General features: G+C 46.2%; 1 protein-coding gene across 2 annotated transcripts in view; it reads right to left on the bottom strand.

Annotated features, from left to right (window-relative positions):
• The window catches only part of CLTC (clathrin heavy chain), a 115,328-nt gene that overhangs the window by 11,694 nt on the left and 85,485 nt on the right, over positions 1–18,149 (bottom strand). For both annotated transcript variants that reach the window (XM_087889994.1, XM_087889990.1), the window contains exons 20-30: positions 16,183–16,366; positions 14,649–14,841; positions 12,029–12,186; positions 10,082–10,246; positions 8,013–8,120; positions 7,453–7,620; positions 5,603–5,752; positions 3,521–3,652; positions 2,680–2,790; positions 2,364–2,534; positions 703–924 (exon numbers count right to left, since the gene is read on the bottom strand). In XM_087889994.1, the coding sequence (XP_087746120.1) occupies positions 703–924; positions 2,364–2,534; positions 2,680–2,790; positions 3,521–3,652; positions 5,603–5,752; positions 7,453–7,620; positions 8,013–8,120; positions 10,082–10,246; positions 12,029–12,186; positions 14,649–14,841; positions 16,183–16,366 (1,762 nt within the window). The remainder of the gene's footprint in view (positions 1–702; positions 925–2,363; positions 2,535–2,679; positions 2,791–3,520; positions 3,653–5,602; positions 5,753–7,452; positions 7,621–8,012; positions 8,121–10,081; positions 10,247–12,028; positions 12,187–14,648; positions 14,842–16,182; positions 16,367–18,149) is intronic.

The raw sequence follows: 18,149 nt of genomic DNA, 5'->3' as shown, positions 1-18,149 counted from the left end.
TTGTTCACATACCTTCGTGTCTTGTCTTGCTTATCTTATCAGCTTCCTGCAAATTGCTTCTGGGCATTCTGCCAACCACAGTAAGCTTTGAGTTATTATTCTTTGAATTCTTGGCGGCTCTTAATGCAATTAATTAACAGCTGTTGTTGTAAAAGACTGGTTTATTTCATAAACTAAGGTTTGAATGGACTTTGTGTGTGCTGCGCTCTTTGGGGTCCGTAGCTGGGGCAGAACAAAAGGGGATCACGTGACACCCAGACACACACCCACACCCACGGGACGCTGCGACTGTTGTAAATATGAATCAGTTGCCAAGCGGCTGGATTTTGATCACGTGACCAAGGGGATGCTACAACGAGTGTGAAAAAAAGGTTGTAAGTCACCTTTTTGAGTGCCGGGGTAACTTCGAATGTTCACTAAATGAACTGTTGTAAGTCAAGGACTACCTGTATTCAAAAAAAAAAAAGAAAGAAAGAAAGAAAGAACCCAGACCACTGGCTAGGGCCTTACTGGGCATCGAAGAATCCAACAGACATTTTGGAGGAGAAAGGGAGGGCCGGCACCGATAGACAGAGATGTTCACGGAGGGGACATTTTTCAAGAGCTGAGGGTCCCACAAGAAAGGCACAGCAGGCAAGTGACAGGCAAAGGGGTCTGGGACAGGTGGGGGGGGGAGGGGGAGGAGGAGGCCAGGACCCTTACCTTGCTCAAGTATTCCTTCATGACCTGAATGAAGTAGGGCATGGCAAAGTCCATGATGTTGTGTCTCCAAGCGGTTTCCAAGACCACGTCTGGCCGGAGAAGATCGTAGCAAGTGAAGAGACAGGCGCCAAAACATTCTTGCTTGCTTTCCTGGAGGAACCACTGCAGCAGTTCCTCCGCCAGCTCCGTGTCTTTGGACTCTGAGGCGTATTGCATGGCGTCCTGGGAGGAAAGGGGGAGGGGGGGAGAGAAGAAGAAACAAGGTCCCATCAACGACGGGTCTCCAGCCAGCGGTGGTATTCAGCTGGTTCTATCTGGCTCGTGTGAACTTGTAGCGGCTGCGGGAGGCTCCGCCCACCCGCCCGGATGTCATCACGTCCCGTTTTTGACGCACTCATGCTTGCACACCGGTAGCAAAGGTAAGTGAATATCATCCATGTCTGCAGCCCAACGCTCAGGAAAGGGCAGGGGAGCCCACCGGCTCCAACCGTAGACTGACTAGTCCAGGGGTGTCAAACTCAATTTGATTTGAGGGCCCCATCAGGGTTGTGTTTGGCATGGCCACGCCCATTGTGTGGGCGTGGCCAGCTTGACGTCACTCATGTCGGGGGGCGCCTGTGGTGGCCTGAGCACTCTGCCAGCAAAAACAGGCTCCAGAGCTCTGTTTTCAGCTGCGACGGCCTCCTACCGCCCCTGCCAGTGAAAATGGAGCTGGGGAGGGCCGCATGCAGCCCTCCCGAGCTCCGTTTTCACTGGCAGAGGGCGGCAGGAGGCTGTCGCAGCTGAAAACGGAGCCTGGGAGGACTGCACAGGGCCCTCCAGAGCTCCGTTTTCGCTGGCACAGGTACCTTTGTTGTTTCTAGGGTGGCCCCGCAGCCAAGCAGGCCGGATCCGGCCCCCGGGCCTTGAGTGACACCCCTGGACTAGTCCCACCAGGATGTGACAAGCAAAGATTCTCAAAGAAATGGCCCTATTGGTCTCTTAGTGACAGCAACAGCATTTAGACTTATATACAGGTAGTCCTCGGCTTACGATCGCAATTGAGCCCAACAGTTCTGTGGCTACGCAAGAGCTTCGTTATGTGAATTTTTGCCCCCTTTTGCGACCTTTCTTGCCCCAGTTGTTAAGCGAATCACTGCAGTAGTTAAGTTAGAGGTTGCTAAGTGAATCTGGTTTCCTCGTTGACTTATGCTTGTCAGAAGGTCGCAAAAGGGAAGCCCATGATTTTGGGACACGGCAACCGTCATAAATATGAACTGGTTGCCAAGTGTCCGAATTCTGATTGAATGACCTCAGGGACACTACAACTAAGTGTGAAGATGGTTATAAGTCACTTTTTACAATGCTGTTGTAACTTTGAATGGTCACTAAGCGAACTTCTGTATGCCGAGGACTATCTGTACTGCTCAAGAGTGCTTTACAGCCCTCTTTAAGCAGTTCAGAGTCAGCAGATTGCCCCAAACAATCTGGCTCTCCTCATTTTAGCGACCTCGGAAGGATGAAAGACTGAGTCAACCTCCAGCTGGTCAGGATCGAACTTCCAGGCTGTGGGCAGAGTTAGCCTGCAATACTGCGCGGCCAGGGCTGCTGAGCTCTTCCTGAACTCATCCACCCTATCTCCCTGCCCGCTGGCAGATGCTGTTGTCCTTGAGCTCCGGTACCTTGTACAGTCTGTCTTTTTTGCAGAGTTCCACGCTTTGCTTCCAGCGGTTGTTCCCTTTGAAGAGATAGGCGGCGATTCTCCGGAACTCAATCAGCTCGTGTTTTTCCAGGCGTTGGGCGAGCGAGATGTTGTCGAAGTTGTCGTAGGCATCTATCGATGTCCGAAGAGCCTGGACAGGACACAAGTCGGCACTGTAACTACAGCTTTGAAAATGGCCACCCTACAAAGTCTGAACGTGGGGTGGTCGCCGGCCTGCATCCCACCTTCCCCAAGCCACCTGAAGTCCAGGACGGGCCCCGGAAACTGTCTCCTACCTGGTAATCTTCTTCTGTAATGAAGAGGTTGTTGAGGGACTCATTCACTGATTTGTTATTGTGGTTCTGCACCGAGCGCAGGTAGGGCTTCACCAGCGGAAGCTGCTTCACCTATTCAGAGAATACACCTTCACTGTTAAGGCATCAGGCTAAAATCCAGGAGGAGGTGAGTTCTAGTCCTGCCTTAGACATGAAAGCTGTCTGGGTGACTTTGGGCCAATCACCAGCAGGTGGCAAGTTCTAGTCACAGTTTTGGCATAAAAGCCAGCTGGGTGAAATTGGGACAATCACCAGGAGACTAGTGCTGCCTTAGACATGAAAGCTGGCTGGGTGATTTTAGGCCAGTCACACCCTCTCAGCCCAATCCATGTCATAGGAGTGCTATTTTATTGTGGCTGTTCACCGCCCTGAGTCCTTCGGGAGAAGGGCGGTATAGAAATCCAATAAAATAAATAAATAAATGAATATTGTGGAGAAAACAGGAGGAGGAAGGAGTATAGTGTGTGTTTGCCACCTTGAGTTAATTTATAAAAAAAATAAAGGCAGGATATAAATACCGTATTTTTTGCTCCATAAGACACCCCCCCCCCATAGTGGGTGGAAATGTCTATGCGTCTTATGAAGTGAAAAATACGGGCTGCGGTGGCGAGATCCTTTTACAGGGCTGAACCCCAACTCTTCTGTCTTTGTCATTGCCCGTTTTCCTCCTCTAAACCTAGGTGCGTCCTATAGTCAGGTGCCTCTTATAGTACGAAAAATACGGTAAATAAATGAACAAATTAAAAACTTCCCGAGAGCAAAGAAAGGAAAAAAAGCCACTGATTTTCAAAGGATTTCTTACCTTACTAAAGAAATTGACTGCACGGGTATGATCCAGCCGCGGTGAAAGCACCATCAGTAAGTCGTTGAGCAGCAGAGGCTTAAATTCTAGGTAAAACTGAATTGCTTTGTAGTAAAGCTCCACATTCGCCACCTGCAGGGAGGACAGGCAAGAAGTGAGCGTCACTTTTGCAAGTTTGCAAAAACAGCCTCCGAATGAGGGTGATGCAAGTAACACAACCCTCCAGCCAAACTCACTCTTTTTTTTTTTGAAAAAAGTTTTTTATTTTATTTCTTAGAAATACATTGTAAAAGTATATTCTCTTATCCATAATTAATCCCATATACATATATTTTCTAAAGAAAAAAAAATTTAAATCAAATTTTTGGAGCAAACAAAATTGGGAACATTATATACAACGTTGGCCTGCCAAAGTAAAAGAGGAGTAGCATTTTATATTAAAAAAACAATTCAGTCTAAACAAATATTTGAAGATGAGGAAGGAAGAGTATTAATGGTAGAAATAGTAATGAACCACAAAAAGATATTATTAGTGGGGATATATGCTCCAAATGAAAATCAAGAGGAATTTTTTGCAAAATTACACAGGAAAATATTAGAATATGAATATGAAGGTATTTGTATAACAGGATATTTCAATGCGATTGTTAACAATGAGTTACACTATAAATCGACAGCCAAACTCATTCTTCATCAGGCCTTGACAATGGTCTACAGCGCCCCCCCAAAAGGACTGTGATTTTGTTAAGCTGGCAGCAGCTGGTTTTAAAACTACCGAGTTAAGACTGTATGGTTTGGATTTGTCTGGCGGCTTCTCTATTTTGTTGAGCTCATCACAGATTGCCTGGATAGAGTGGTGCCTAGAGGTGGAGCTCTCACCTCACAATCAGGAGGCTATGAGTTCGATCCTAGGTAGAAGCGGATATTTCTCTCTCTGGGAGAATATATCTGCTGAACAAAACTCTGCATTGGTGACAGGAAGGGCATCCGGCCAGTAAACAGCTCCATTCAGTTGTCCAGACTCCACCCCGCAAGGAATTATTGGGTCGTTAAAAGGAGATGATGATGATCACAGATTGCCCGGATAAAAATAGGAGATAAAAGAGTAAATTCTCTACTTTTGTTCCAAGGGCTTTGGGGTTGGGTGGGTTCCTTGCTTCTAATATCAACTGGACTGGAATGGAACATGTGGGACAATGTTTCTCAATCATGGCCATTTTAAGACCTCATGAAAGAAGGTATATACACGTGTCCCAGGATAACGTTGCAGGATCCAATCAGGGTTGGTCACCGGGACCAGCAGTTTAGTCTTCCGAGGTTTCAGACTCGTGCTGGAGCCCATCCTCAGGGAACTTCTCTCTCATCAGAATGTGTCCTTCAGGCTATTCTATGCAACTTTAGCATACTAAAAAGCAGAGACATCACCCTGCCAACAAAAGTGCATATAGAAAAGGCGATGGTTTTCCCAGTTGCAATGTATGGCTGTGAAAGTTGGACCGTAAGAAAGGCTGAGTGCCAAAGAATTGAGGCCTTTGAACTCTGGTGCTGGAGAAGACTCCAGCGAGTCCCTTGGACTGCAAGGTGATCAACCTGGTCAGTCCTAGAGGAGATCAACCCTGACTGCTCTTTAGAAGGCCAGATCCTGAAGATGAAACGCAAATACTTTGGCCAATGAGAATGAGAAGGAAGGGCTTACTGGAGAAGAGCCAAATGCTGGGAAAGATTGAGGGCAAAAGAAGAAGGGGACGACAAAGAACGAGGTGGCTGGATGGAGACACTGAAGCACTAGGCATGAGCTTAAATGGACTCCAGAGGATGGTAGAGGACAGGAAGGCCTGGAGGAGTGTTGTCCATGGGGTCGCGATGGGTCGGACACGACTTCGCAACTAACAACAACAACAAATGCGACTTTATGACCTGTGGACTTCAATTCTCAGAATTCCCCAGCCAGCAAGAGAGACCCTCTTAAGATCACCCTTCAGAAGACTCTGGATATAAAATGGGTGGCCTCAACCTATTTTCCACCAAGCAGGAACATCAAAAAGGAAACCTAAAGAAGTTACGTCAAGAAAGATCTCCTACCTTAGTGATGATGTCCTTGAACTGCCCTTCCTTCCAGGCATCTGTGGGATGGTTCATCATGGTAATAATAGCATTATCGTATTCTTCGTATTTATCGTACAGGAAAACCAGCTCTCCCCAGAGGTGGGCTTGCTCAGCGGCCCTCAAAACCTAGGAGGAACAAATCATTTTGTGAACTGAAGCATGAGAAGGCGGGCTTCTCTAGCCCAACTAATCCAGCATGAGCTTCCAACATTAATCAGTCAAACATTTTCAAGAATCTTTACCCCAGGTGTCTCAATTTACTCAATCCAAAGGGGATCCCTGTGTATTTTGCAACTAGGTGGGCCAATCAAGAGATTACCAGCAATGCTACGAAAGGGAAGCCCCCGTTTCTCTTAAAATGGTTATGTTGGGCATTGAAGTCAGGACCTTCCACTGGGCAAAACAGATACTCTTCCAATAAATCACAGGATCATAGAATTGTGGAGTCAGACAGGACTAGTCCAATCTTTTACAATGTTTGTTTACAAAACAAAACAAATTAAGCCACCTGATCCGAGAGATGGCTATCCGGTCTATTCTAAAAAACTTCCAGAGATGGAACACCCCAGACTTCCAGAGGGAGACTATTCCATTGTTGCCCCGATTGGAGAATCAACTTTTTGGTTGTTGCTATCTTTACATGACATCTACGGAGCTGCAATTTGTACTCGGGATTTCAGATTCTCGTGTCTGTTCTTATGGGAAAATGGTCTTGACCACCTTACAGACAACACTACAGAATAACAGAGCTGGAAGGGACCTTGGAGGTCTTCTAGTCCAACCCCCTGCTCAAGCAGGAAACCCTATACTATTTCAGATAAATGGTTGTCCAATCTCTTCTTAACAACTTCCAGTGTTGGAGCACCCACAACTTCTAGAGAAAAGTTGTTCCACTGGTTAATTGTTCTCATTGTCGGGAAATTTCTCCTTATTTCTAGGTTGGAACTCTCCTTGATTAGTTTTCATCCATTGCTTCTTCTCCTGCCTTCAGGAACTTTGGAAAATGATTTGACTCCCTCTTCTTTGTGGCAGCTCCTTAGATATCGGAATGCTGCTATCATGACACCCCTAGTCTTCCTCTTCATTAGATTAGACATGAATTATCTTCTTAACATTCTTAACCCCCATAGCACTTTTTAATGTACCTGAATGGTACCTTGCCTTCCAATTTTTGTCAGAATGAATAAAACCAAGTTCCTATAGGTCAGTGATGGCTAACCTTTTTGCCGTCGGGTGCCAAAATTGAGGGGAGCTTGGGGGGTTGCGTGCGTGCCCACACCCATAATTCAATGCCCCCGCCCCCGCGCATGCAACGTGACAGCAAAAAGGTGGGTCCAGTAAGCGTGTTTTCCACCCTCCCCAGGTTCCAGAGGCTTTCTTGGAGCCTGGGGAGAGCGAAAATGGCCTTCCAACCCCCCCACCCCCCCACTGGCATGCCCTCCGGAGGCCGGAAACGGCCTGCTATCCAACTTCTGGTGGGCCCAGAAGGCCTGAAAATCAGCTGGCCGGCCCGCACATGCGCGCTGGAGCTGAGTTAGGGCAACGGTTCGCCATCATGGCTATAGGCTGTCCTTGTGCGTCAAGTCCCTAAATCATTTTTTTCATCCTCTGGAATAGGCGACGGTGAAGGTCCCTCACAAAGCCTGCCCCAGAACCTTCCCTTCCGAACTCTGTTAACTGCTGTTCCTCAAAGCCATTCTTATTCTCTGTCCACACCAAGTATCGACTTTAGCTAGTTCCTCCATGCAACCCTCTAAAGGGGGGCAGATGGCTCTAAGTTCTATCTTCCAAACCAGATGCTGATCAGGACAAAAAAAAAGAGATACCTTAGGAATGTTGACCCGTGACCAAAACAGCTCCAAGTGCTCCCTCATCTTCTGTGGCTTGAATTTGGAATAGAGGATGGCCAGTTCGGTGAACATCCCCATATGGGCCCGTTCCAGTCCCAAAGCAGCTTCCAACATGGTTATCAACTCCTCAAAGTAGCCGCGGTCCTTTCAGAGGGGAAAAAAAAAATAAAAGGGGGGAGGGGGGAGAGACATCAATCACTGTCCAATAGCCGAGATAGCATTAGCAATAGCACTTAGACTTATATACCGCTTCACAGTGCTTTACCGCCCTCTCTAAGCGGTTTACATTCAGCCTATCGCCCCCAACAATCAGGGTCCTCATTTTACCAATCTCAGAAGGATGGAAGGCTGAGTCAACCTTGAGCCTGGTGGGATTTGAACTGCCAAATTGCAGTCAGCCAGCAGTCAGCAGAAGTAGCCTGCAGTACTGCACTCTAACCACTGCACCACCTCGGCTCTTATTTCAAGAGATTTTAGCTCTTTCCTTGTAAAGCTACAATATGGAGGACATCAGCAACCAACAGGTGGCCCATTACCTGGTAGTAATTAATGAGTTCTTCCAGCTCATCGGCGTGCACGACGATATGCAGACCGCACATCTGGGCCAAGCGGAATTCCTTCCCATCGACGCAGGCAAAGCAAACCTGGAAAGGGAAGAGAGTTGGAGTTCTGTTTAGGAGAAGGGGGAAAAAATCGAGGCACACGGTCTCTCAAATTCTGTTGTATGCTAGCTGGAAATCTGAGGAACTGCGGCTCAAATGGGGAGGTGGGGAAGAGAACACAGAATCATAGGTCTGGAAAAGAGTCAAAGGTCTTCTAAGCCCAACCCCCTGCTCAGGTAGGAGACCTTCTACCATCCTGGTCAAATGGTTGTTCAATCCTGCCTCCAGTGATGGAGCACCCACAACTCAGGGAGGCAAACTATTCCACTGATTAATTGTTCTCACTGTCAGATTTCCCCCCCCCCCCTTATTTCTAGGTTTGATCTTTCTTTAACAAGCTTCACCCGTTACTTCTTCTCCTGTTCTCAGGTGCTTTAGAACAGGGGTCCCCAACCCCCCCGGTCCGTGGACTGGCACATGTCTGCAGCATGCCAGAAACTGGTCTGTGCAAAGAAGCGAAGCCCCATCCATGGGATGCAGGCAGGCATGTGAAACCACATCCCCTCCGGTCTGCAGAAAATCCTCTCTCCACAGAACTGATCCCTGGTGCCCAAAAGGCCGGGTTAACCTTGAAGCGAACCTGGCTGAGGCCATCTTTGAGGCTTCACGGCAGAGGGGGAGAAAGGGAGGGGGGAAATTAGCTCGGCTTTGCTGTCAAAATAAGAAGTTTTCTTGTGGGAACCAAGGTCATTCCAACAGGTGGCTGAGAAGAGGAGGAGTGGAGTAACCAGGCAACCTGCCAGCACCACTATTGGACAATGTGGGGAAGGGGGAACTTTTGCTTTTTAATTAGGTGAAAATCACGGGAACTTTCTGTCAGCACTTCAACCTGCACTTACTCTAGTGCTGACATAAGAAGAAGAGGAGCAGCTGGCAAGAGGACGCTTGACATTTCACCTACTTATTTTCCCTGGAGATAATATCCCCTAGGACAGTGGTTCTCAACCTGTGGGTCAGGACCCCTTTGGGGGTCGAACGATCCTTTCACAGGGGTCGCCTAAGACCATCCGAAAACACATATTTTCAATGGTCAATGGAATAATTTTATGGTTGGGGGTCACCACAACATGAGGAACTGTATTAAAGGGTCGCAGCATTAGGAAGGTTGAGACCCACTGCCCTAGGAGATGAGAGGGAGGGGGGACATTCCTGGGAGCTTAGGTAGTAGATATGGGGAGAGTGATTTGGAAGAAGGCCAATGAGACACAGAGATTTGGGGAACGGAAAGGGAGGGTTTGGGGTCAGGAAGTCAGAGTTGACTACGCCACGATCGGGGGCAGATTGTCGTGCTTAATAAAATGAAAAATTTCTTCAAAGACTATCTGTTTGGAAATGCAATTTATTTTATTTGAGACGATATCAAAATCTGACACTTTCAGAGTCAGTTTTCACCAGTTGTGCCAATATGATGTGTCCAATAAATTGTTCTTTGAGAAATCTACCTGCCTCGGAGTTCTGCTTTCAATGGGTGCATTACTTGGACCGCTGACACTGGGGGCCGCTGCTTTAGAGAATAAGTCAATCCCCTCTTCTCTGTCACAGCCCCCTAAATACCAAAAAACAGCTATCATGTCCCTCCTTAAACCTTCTCTTTGATAGGCTAGATATACCTAGTTTCCACAACCATTCATCGTACGATTTAGCCCTCCGATCCCTTATCGTCTTTGGTGCCTAGAGTTGTAGCCCCACCTTGGCCATGAAAGACGGCTGGCTGACTTTGGGCCAATGGTCCAATCCTACCTCATCAGATTGTTGTTGTGGGGAAAATAGGAGGAGGAAGGTGACTTGGATATGTTTGCTGCCTTGAGTTATTTGTAAAAATAATAAAGGCGGGAAAATGAATGAATCCAGATGTATCACTTCTGATCAGACATCTTCCTCCTTATTGAGACCGTCACCATCTTCTGGGGTGAAACCTGAAAGTTGGGGAGCCTAGAACTCACCTCCTTCCACGTTCTTGTGCTGTTTGCCTTCCGGGCTCCGTCAACCGCTGCCTGGTATTCACCCAAATGAACCAACGTGGAGGCCAAGCGGCCAAAATTGGAGACGTTGTTGTACAGAAGTTTGGCCGCGTCGTACATCTTCTCCTCATAGCAACGGTCACCAACCTATGGAAGCAAGAAGACACTGGTGAGTCTGCGGTTTATTGGTAAAAAGAATGGCTGGAGTCCCCCTGCCTAGCTAGGCCACGCTGAGCACCAAGGTGTGAACACGCTGTGAAAAATCACTCTTACATCATCCTGAACAGAGGTGGTATTAAGCCGGTTCGGGCAAACCAGTAGCAGAGATCACCCACCCCAGGGCTATCCTGTCCTATTTCGCCATATTTTCGAGACCAGGACAATGCGTGGAAGGCACACACTCAAGCAAAGCACATGAGCGGAAGGCCGGGTGCATGCACGGAAGGTGCGCGTGCAAAGCAAGTGTGCACGTGTGCATCAAACCGGTGGTAACAATATGTGAAACCCACCTCTGATCCTGAAGGTACAGACTAGAAGCGGTTCTAGTCCACCCTCAGCTGTAACAGTGGATGAGGTTGGACCACTGTTTAGTTTACAGGTTGGGTATCCTGGGAAAAATTGCTAAGTGTGCCACCTTGAAGTTGGATATGAATATATAAAAGATCTTCTCTGATGATGGAGATCTCTAGTCAGTCAGCCTACATAGGACACTTCAATGGTTTGAAGCTCTCTTCAACCATAGAGTCTCACTGTGAGTCTTTAAGTCACGGTTTCTCAACCTTAGCAACTTTAAGACGCGTGGACTTCAACTCCCAGAATTCCCCAGCCAGCCACTGAAGTGCATAGGTCTTAAAAGAGTTGAAGTACATAGGTCTTAAAAGCTGCTAGAGTTGAGAAGCATAGTTTTAAGACATTCACTTTCACTAAGACATTCACTAAGGGAAAAATGCTACACAGGCAGTCCTTGACTTACGACCGAAACTGAGCCCAAAATTTCTGTTGTTAAGCAAGGGAGTTGTTAAATGAGTTTCGCCCCATGTTACAATTGTCAAGTGTCTGAATTTTGATCACATGACCACAGGGATGCTTGTGTGAAAAACACCGATAAATCACTTTTTTCAGTGCCGTTGTAACTTCGGACCATCACTAAACAAAGGGTTGTAAGTTGAGGACTTCCTGTATCTACAAACTTCCAATTTGTTCGGATTCCTCTTGCGCAGTTTGGCCTCACTCCAAGCATCCCCCGCTGCCTACCAAAATCTCACTCATATCCCTCCACCATCTCTTCTGTGCTCAGACCTTCAGTTGGCTAGGTTGGGTATCTTAAACTCATTGCCCAAATCACCCCCGTTGTTGAGTATGTTAAAGCTGCAACCAAACACATAAAGTCTAAGGATTTAGTTGTCCTCATTTGTTCTCCACATCCCACAAAGAGATCAGAGCAGCAACCACAACCCAGCTCCCTCCCTCCTCCTTTGTTTTCCTTACAACCACCTTGTGAGGTGAGAGAAGAACCTATGATCAGCTCAAGGGCACCAGGGCAGGGTGGAGATTTGAACCAGCTTCTTTCCAACGCCGGTTCTCTCTTCCTCCTTCACCCGCCCCACTGCCCAAGGTTCCCAAATCCTGCCTAAGAGTCTCCATCCCATTAACAACCAGCAGACAAGAGGAAGGGGTGGGGGGGGAATAAAAAATAAAGGAAATGCTACATTTGTGTGGCAATTCTTACAAACATCGCTCAGTCGCCTTGTAGGGAAGGCGGACAGCATAAAAATTTAATAAATAATAAATTTTTAAAAAGGGGGAGGGGGGGAGAAACTACCGACCTTCCCAACCCTGCAGAGATGGAAGGCAGAAGTCTAATCCGCGGATTAAGGAATAAACCCCCGACCTGCAGATTAAAAAAAAACCGAGGAGGGAAGCTCTCACTTGCTGAATATGGGCGTTGTTGGGCCCGTTGATGAATTCTTCCAGTTCGGCCAGGCGGTTTGTTTTGGCCAGTGCGAAGATGAGCTCCGTCTCCACGTAGGATTCCCGGGCCTTTCTGCGGGCCATCTGCAAGTACTTCACCAGCTCTTCCCAGTTGCCTAAGAGGGGGGGACAAAAGAAAAGTGGGGGGGGGAGTCAGCTCCCAGTCACATTGCAGGATCCATTTGAGGGCCGTTCAGTTCCTATTCTTCGAAAAGGAGACAGGAGAGGAGGTTTTAACGGTCATGGCAATGCCAGCCTTGCCGGGGCAGTGCTCAGCCGGTGACAAACATCCCTTTAAAATCAGGAATGGGAAGTGGGGGGAAGGAAAGAGAGAGGCATCCCAGTATGTGCAGCCCTGGCGAAATCAAAAAGACTGAGCCATCAGTGTGCCGATTAAATTCTACTTTAAGCTCGGGCTGTGTGTGGAATTTTATTAGAGCTAAACAGTTGCTCATTCTTGCACAGTGGAACACAAGCTTCCCAAAACTGGGAGGGAGGGGGGGGAGAGGAAAAAAAATCAGGTCAGCCAAACAATCCACTTCTTTGTCGTTCACTCTTTATACTGGGCATGTCTGTTCACACATCTGTTGCCGAATAAATGTACTTCACAAGTACACGGGCTCTTTTCCCGTTGGGAGAGGTGACAACCTCTAGCCTGCGTACAGATGTGCGCAGAGAAAGGGATCTGAAGAGAGAACCGTGTTGAATGGCGAAGATGACCACTCGAATTGCATTCGCTCGGGGAAAGAGACGGGAAGAGGGACAGCCGATGTTCATGTTAGAAGCTATCTCTCGTTTCAGAGGTTTCTGTCACTTTTCTAATCAACACGAGGAAAATCGAGAAACGTGGAAGACTCTGGTGGAAAGAGGAGTCAATGGGACCCCAAGAGATATGTGAGATCCTTGGTGCTCTCTGAGCTTGTTTTCTTGTAGACATTTCATTACCTAACTAGGTAACATCATCAATGCTAGAAGGGTGGGATTTGCTCTTTGTTTATATATTAGCGGTTTGCCCTGGCAGTGTTGGTAAAAATCTCCTTGGATTAACCTTATTAAGGGCATGAATAAGGTTCTAGAAAGCCAATATAAATTTAATTTTGTTTTTATAGTATTTTAATGTTTATATTGTATGTTTTTTAATTTTGGCTGTTGACCGCCCCGAGTCCTTCGGGAGAGGGGGCGATATAAAAATTAAATAAATAAATAAATAAATAAATAAATAAATAAATAAATAAATAAATAAATAAATAAATAGCAGTATTTTGAATATTAAGCGAAGAACCAAGAACATGGGGACATAACCTCAAACTGACAGGAGCGAAGTTCAAAGGAGGAAGCTTGGAACCAACTTCCAGCGGAGGTAGTCGGTCAGTCATTTAAGTGAGTTTAACATGCTTGTCATAAAACACGTCACATCATCTGACAAAACTTAAAAAATAAAAAAATAAAAGCATTAAAATATTTCAAAAATAATAAACCACACAAACTAAAAAGAAAACCAAAACAAAAAACTCAAAGGGCAGACTTGATGGACTCCCGGGGTCTTTTTCTGTTATGAGTTTTCTACGTTTCTATATATTAGTGGCTTGTCCTGTCAGTGTTGGTGAGAATGTTCTTGAATTAGTTTTTGGTTTAATGTTTGTTTGTCTGATAATGAAAGGCCTGCAAAAAAAAAAAAACCCTCTCTAAGCTCAGAGAGCACCAAGGACCCCACAAGTTCAATCCTGAGCTACAAATACAGGTAGTCCTCAACTTACAACAGTTCATTTAGTGACCGTCCAAAGTTACAATGGCACTGAAAAAATGCGACTTATGGCCATTTTTCACATTGATGACCATTGCAGCATCCCCTTGGTCACGTGATCAACACTGAGTCCCTTGGCAACCGACTCTTTTCCCCCCCTCTTCGATTGCCATGTCCTGGGGTCATGTGATCCCCTTTTGTGACCTTCTGACAAGCAAAGTCAATGGGGAAGGCAGGTTCACTTAACAAACCAGGTTATTAACTTAACATCTGCAATAATTCGCTTAACAGCGGTGGCAAGAAAAGCCGCAAAATGGGGCAAAACTCACTTCATAAATGCCTTGCTTAGCAACATAAGTTTTGGGCTCGATTGTAGTCGTAAGTCGAGGACTACCTGGCTTCTCTTCTAGCGAGCCTCTACATGAACGTTACAGATTCAACTTCTAGCTCAGCCTCTCCAATCTCCTGACCAAGATTCCAGATTTTGTAAACAACAGATTGGGAAAGACTTTTGCTCTCCAATGGAAAACACTTGTTTCCACCTAGAGCAGGAGTGTCAAACTCGATTTCATTGAGGGCCACATCAGGGTTGTGTTTGAACTCAGGTGCTGGGTGGGTGGGCCAGGATGGGCATGGCCAGCTCAACATCAGTCGTGTCAGGGGCACCCTTCCCAGGCTCCGTTTTTGGGTGCAACGACCTCCTGCAGCGCTCTGCCATGGAAAACGGAACTGGGGAGGGCCGCGTGAGGGCCACTGGAGACACATTTTGTGTTCTCGCGAAGGCTACGTAATGGGGAGCAGGGGAAAGGAAGAAAAACAGGGCCCAATCCTTACCGCTTGCGTTGGCAGCCTGGACAACTTCCATGTAGGACGACGGATCGTCTGCTTTGATATAGGAGTCGATGGCTTCTTTCACCATCCCTTTCTGGAGTTGGGCTTTAGCAAGCTGGCTCCACACTGCCGGCTCATTGCAACGTTCGGCAAACTCATAGGCCCGGTCCAGGTTCCCGATGTGCTCGATCAAAACCTAGCAAAAGAGAGAGAGCGATAACTTTCTACCAGATTCTTGCGAAGGTGGGCTCAATTATAAAAAAAATCCAAAAGAGCAAGATAAGACCTGATGTCAAGAAATTTTTTAAAATGTCAGGGAGTCTCAACCTGTGGTCTGTGGACCGTTCAGGGGGCTGTGATGTCATCACGGGGGTGGGGTGGGGTCTGTGAAGGCTTGAAAAAAAAATGTCATGATTTAAATCTTGAGTTTTGGGGATCCGTGGCCATGGTCCGTGGCCACAAAAGGTATGTATTTAAAGGAGATCCGTGGTAAAGAAAACATTGAGAATTACTGAATTACATCATTAGCCAGCCAGATGGAAGTTATAGGCACCTTAAGCCAAGACAATTGGAACTGAGCCCACTTAACCTATGTGGGTGAAGAAAGGGTGCAAAAAATTGCAGTCCCATCTTGGAACTTTCCTCTACTGAGTACAGTACTCTACTGAGTAGAGTACCAAAGATGCTTTATCAAAAGGCAACGGGACTTTAGTTTTTCCCTTGAAGATGTCTCGCTTCCTATCCAGGAAGCTTCTTCAGTTTTGACTGAATGGTGGAGGATGGAAGGATTTATATTCCTTGCAGTCATCTGGTCATTTGCGTTCTTTTAGAGAGTCATTAAGGCCACCTGGAGGTTTATCTGTGTCCTCAGAGTCACCTGAGTGAGGCAAATGGGTGTGGTGCCTTCTTGGACTGTGTTGTAAACAGGAGATAGGCGGTGTCGTATCCCTCCTCCTCTGTTGAGAGGGGGGCTATTCAATCTTAATATACAGATGGCCTTTTTGACCCCCTCTTTCAAACCAGCAGTCCTCTCTGTCCAGAATGGGGACTTTGTGGGTCCTTCCATCCTCTACATTCAATCAGAACTGAAGAAGCTACTTGGATTAAAAGCGAAACGTCTTCAAGGAAAAAAACAAAGTCCTTTTGAAAAAGCACCTTTGGGACATGCCATAACCTGGATGACTAATAATAATTTTTAATAATAATAATTTTATTTCTATACCGCCCTTCTCCCGAAGGACTGAACACCTCCATAGACTGAATAGAGTGGAGTGGAGTGGAGTGATGACGATACCTAGTTTGGTGATGAAATGTCTGCAAAAAACCTACCAAGCCCAACAGAGCACCAAGGACCCCACAAAAAAGAGGGTATTATAACTTTAATACTTTATAACGTTAATACTTTAACTTTGCTAACTTTAGCAAAGACCGGATGGGTTTTAGAGGCGCATCAGGAGAGGGAAGTCAAGGCCAAAGATCAAAGCCACTTTCAGCCGTTGTCGGCACATCAAATTCGGCTCTGAAGGGCCGAAGTTACCTGGACGGCAGAAGTGTTGACATCAAATTTCCGAAAGATGGCAAAGGCTTCTTCAAAGAGCTCGTTGCTGATGGCAATGTTGGCAATGTCAGGGGCATCATAGTTATCCAGGCGATTGATGTATTCCATGACCCGGGTGCGATCGGCCTTGATGGCTGTCAGAATGAGGAGGTTCTGGAGATTCCTTAAAAAAAAAAAAAAAAAAAGCAATAAAAATGCAAATGGATCATCATCATAAGCTGGAGACTTACTGGACTTGAACACACAAATTTAAGATGCATATGGACTTCAACTCCCAGAATTCCCCAGCCAGCATTGCTGGCTGGGGAATTCTGGGAGTTGAAGTCCATATGTCTTAAAATTCCACATGTCTTAAAATTATCAAAGTTTGGAAACACTAATTTAGAGACCACAGTCCTTATCCCTGATTTGTCTACTTTAAGAGTTTGAATAGTGAAAAGAAGAAAGTCGCTACTCCATATACAACTTACAACCATTCATTTAGTGACCGTTCAAAGTTTCAACAGCTGTGAAAAAAGTGACTTATTACCATTCTTCACAGTTACGGCCTTAGTAGCCTCCCCAGGAACATCTGATCAAAATTCAGACGCTTGGCAACTGACTTATGTTCACGACGGTCGCAGCGTCCCAGGGTCATGTGATCCCCTTTTGCGACCTTCTGACAAGTGAAGTCGATGGGAGGGGGGGGGGGAAGACGGATTCGCTTAACAACCAGGTTACTAACTTTTAACAACTGCAGTGGTTCACTTAACAACTATTGCAAGAAAGGTCATAAAATGGGGCAAAACATGCTTAACAAGTGTCTCACTTAACAACAGAAATTTTGGGCTCAATTGGGGTTGTAAGTCGAGGACTGCCTGTATTATGGGGAAGGGGAAAAGATCAAATGACCCATCAAAAAGGGGAAGACAAGGTATGTGATGGGTCCTAATCAATTAGGGATGTACTGTATTTTTCAGAGTATAAGACGCACCTTTTTCCCCCAAAAAAGAGGGTGAAAATCTGGGTGCGTTTTATACTCCAAATGCAGCCCCGCCCAGCTTCTCAAACAGAGGTTTCAGAGGCTGAAAAAAACATCAGAAAAAAAGTTTCAGAAAAAAAGCCTCCAAACAGAGCTTCAGAGGCTTTTTTTCTGAAGCTCTGTTTTGGAGGCTTTCAGAGGCAGGAAAAAAAGTTTTCTCTGAAACAGAGTTTCAGAAGTTTCAGAGGCAGAAAAAAAAAGCAAAAAAAAAAAAAAAAAAAAGCAAGGCACAGAGCTCACAACCAAGGAACCTGTTGCTAAAATTCACCTCTGGAACAGCTGCCAATCAGCTTTTTTCTTATTTTCCTCCCCAAAAACTAAGGTGCGTCTTATACTCCGAAAAATACGGTACATCTTGTGGGCCCACAAAAAAGATTCTTCTCAGTGGTGGCCCCTTCCCTATGGAACATCATTCTCTCCATGGGACAGTTGGACCCCACCTTATTGCTTTTCCGAAAGGCCCCACTTAGGTAGTTTCGTCAGCGGGTCTGGAGACCCCAAATGGGGAGGGAGTCAATCAAGTGGTTGATTTGATTGTATTGCTGCTACCGTGGGGATGAGTGGTGTGGGGCTTATGGGTTTTTAGGTTATGGTTTTTCATGTTGTAAGCCAACTGGAGTCACCCGTGTGAGTGTGTGTGTTGGGCAGCCATCCATTTATTAACTAGGTAGGCAGGTGGGTAGATGAAATATTGATAGATAGAAAGATGGGTAGACAGAAAAGAGCGATACAGGTAGTCCTCGAGTTACAACAGTTTGCTTAGTGGCTGCCTGAATTAACAACAGCACTGAAAAAAGTGAGTTATTGATAGTTATTCACACTTTATGATCCCTGTAGCATCCCCATGGTCACGTCATCAAAATTCAGATGCTTGGCCACTGATTTGTATTGATGATGGTTGCAGTGTCCTGGGGTCATGTGATCG

Source organism: Pantherophis guttatus, chromosome 1, assembly GCF_059756535.1.
Source record: "Pantherophis guttatus breed Tessera chromosome 1, ASM5975653v1, whole genome shotgun sequence".
Lineage (NCBI taxonomy): Eukaryota > Metazoa > Chordata > Lepidosauria > Squamata > Colubridae > Pantherophis > Pantherophis guttatus.
This window is presented reverse-complemented; position numbering and strand designations above follow the sequence as displayed.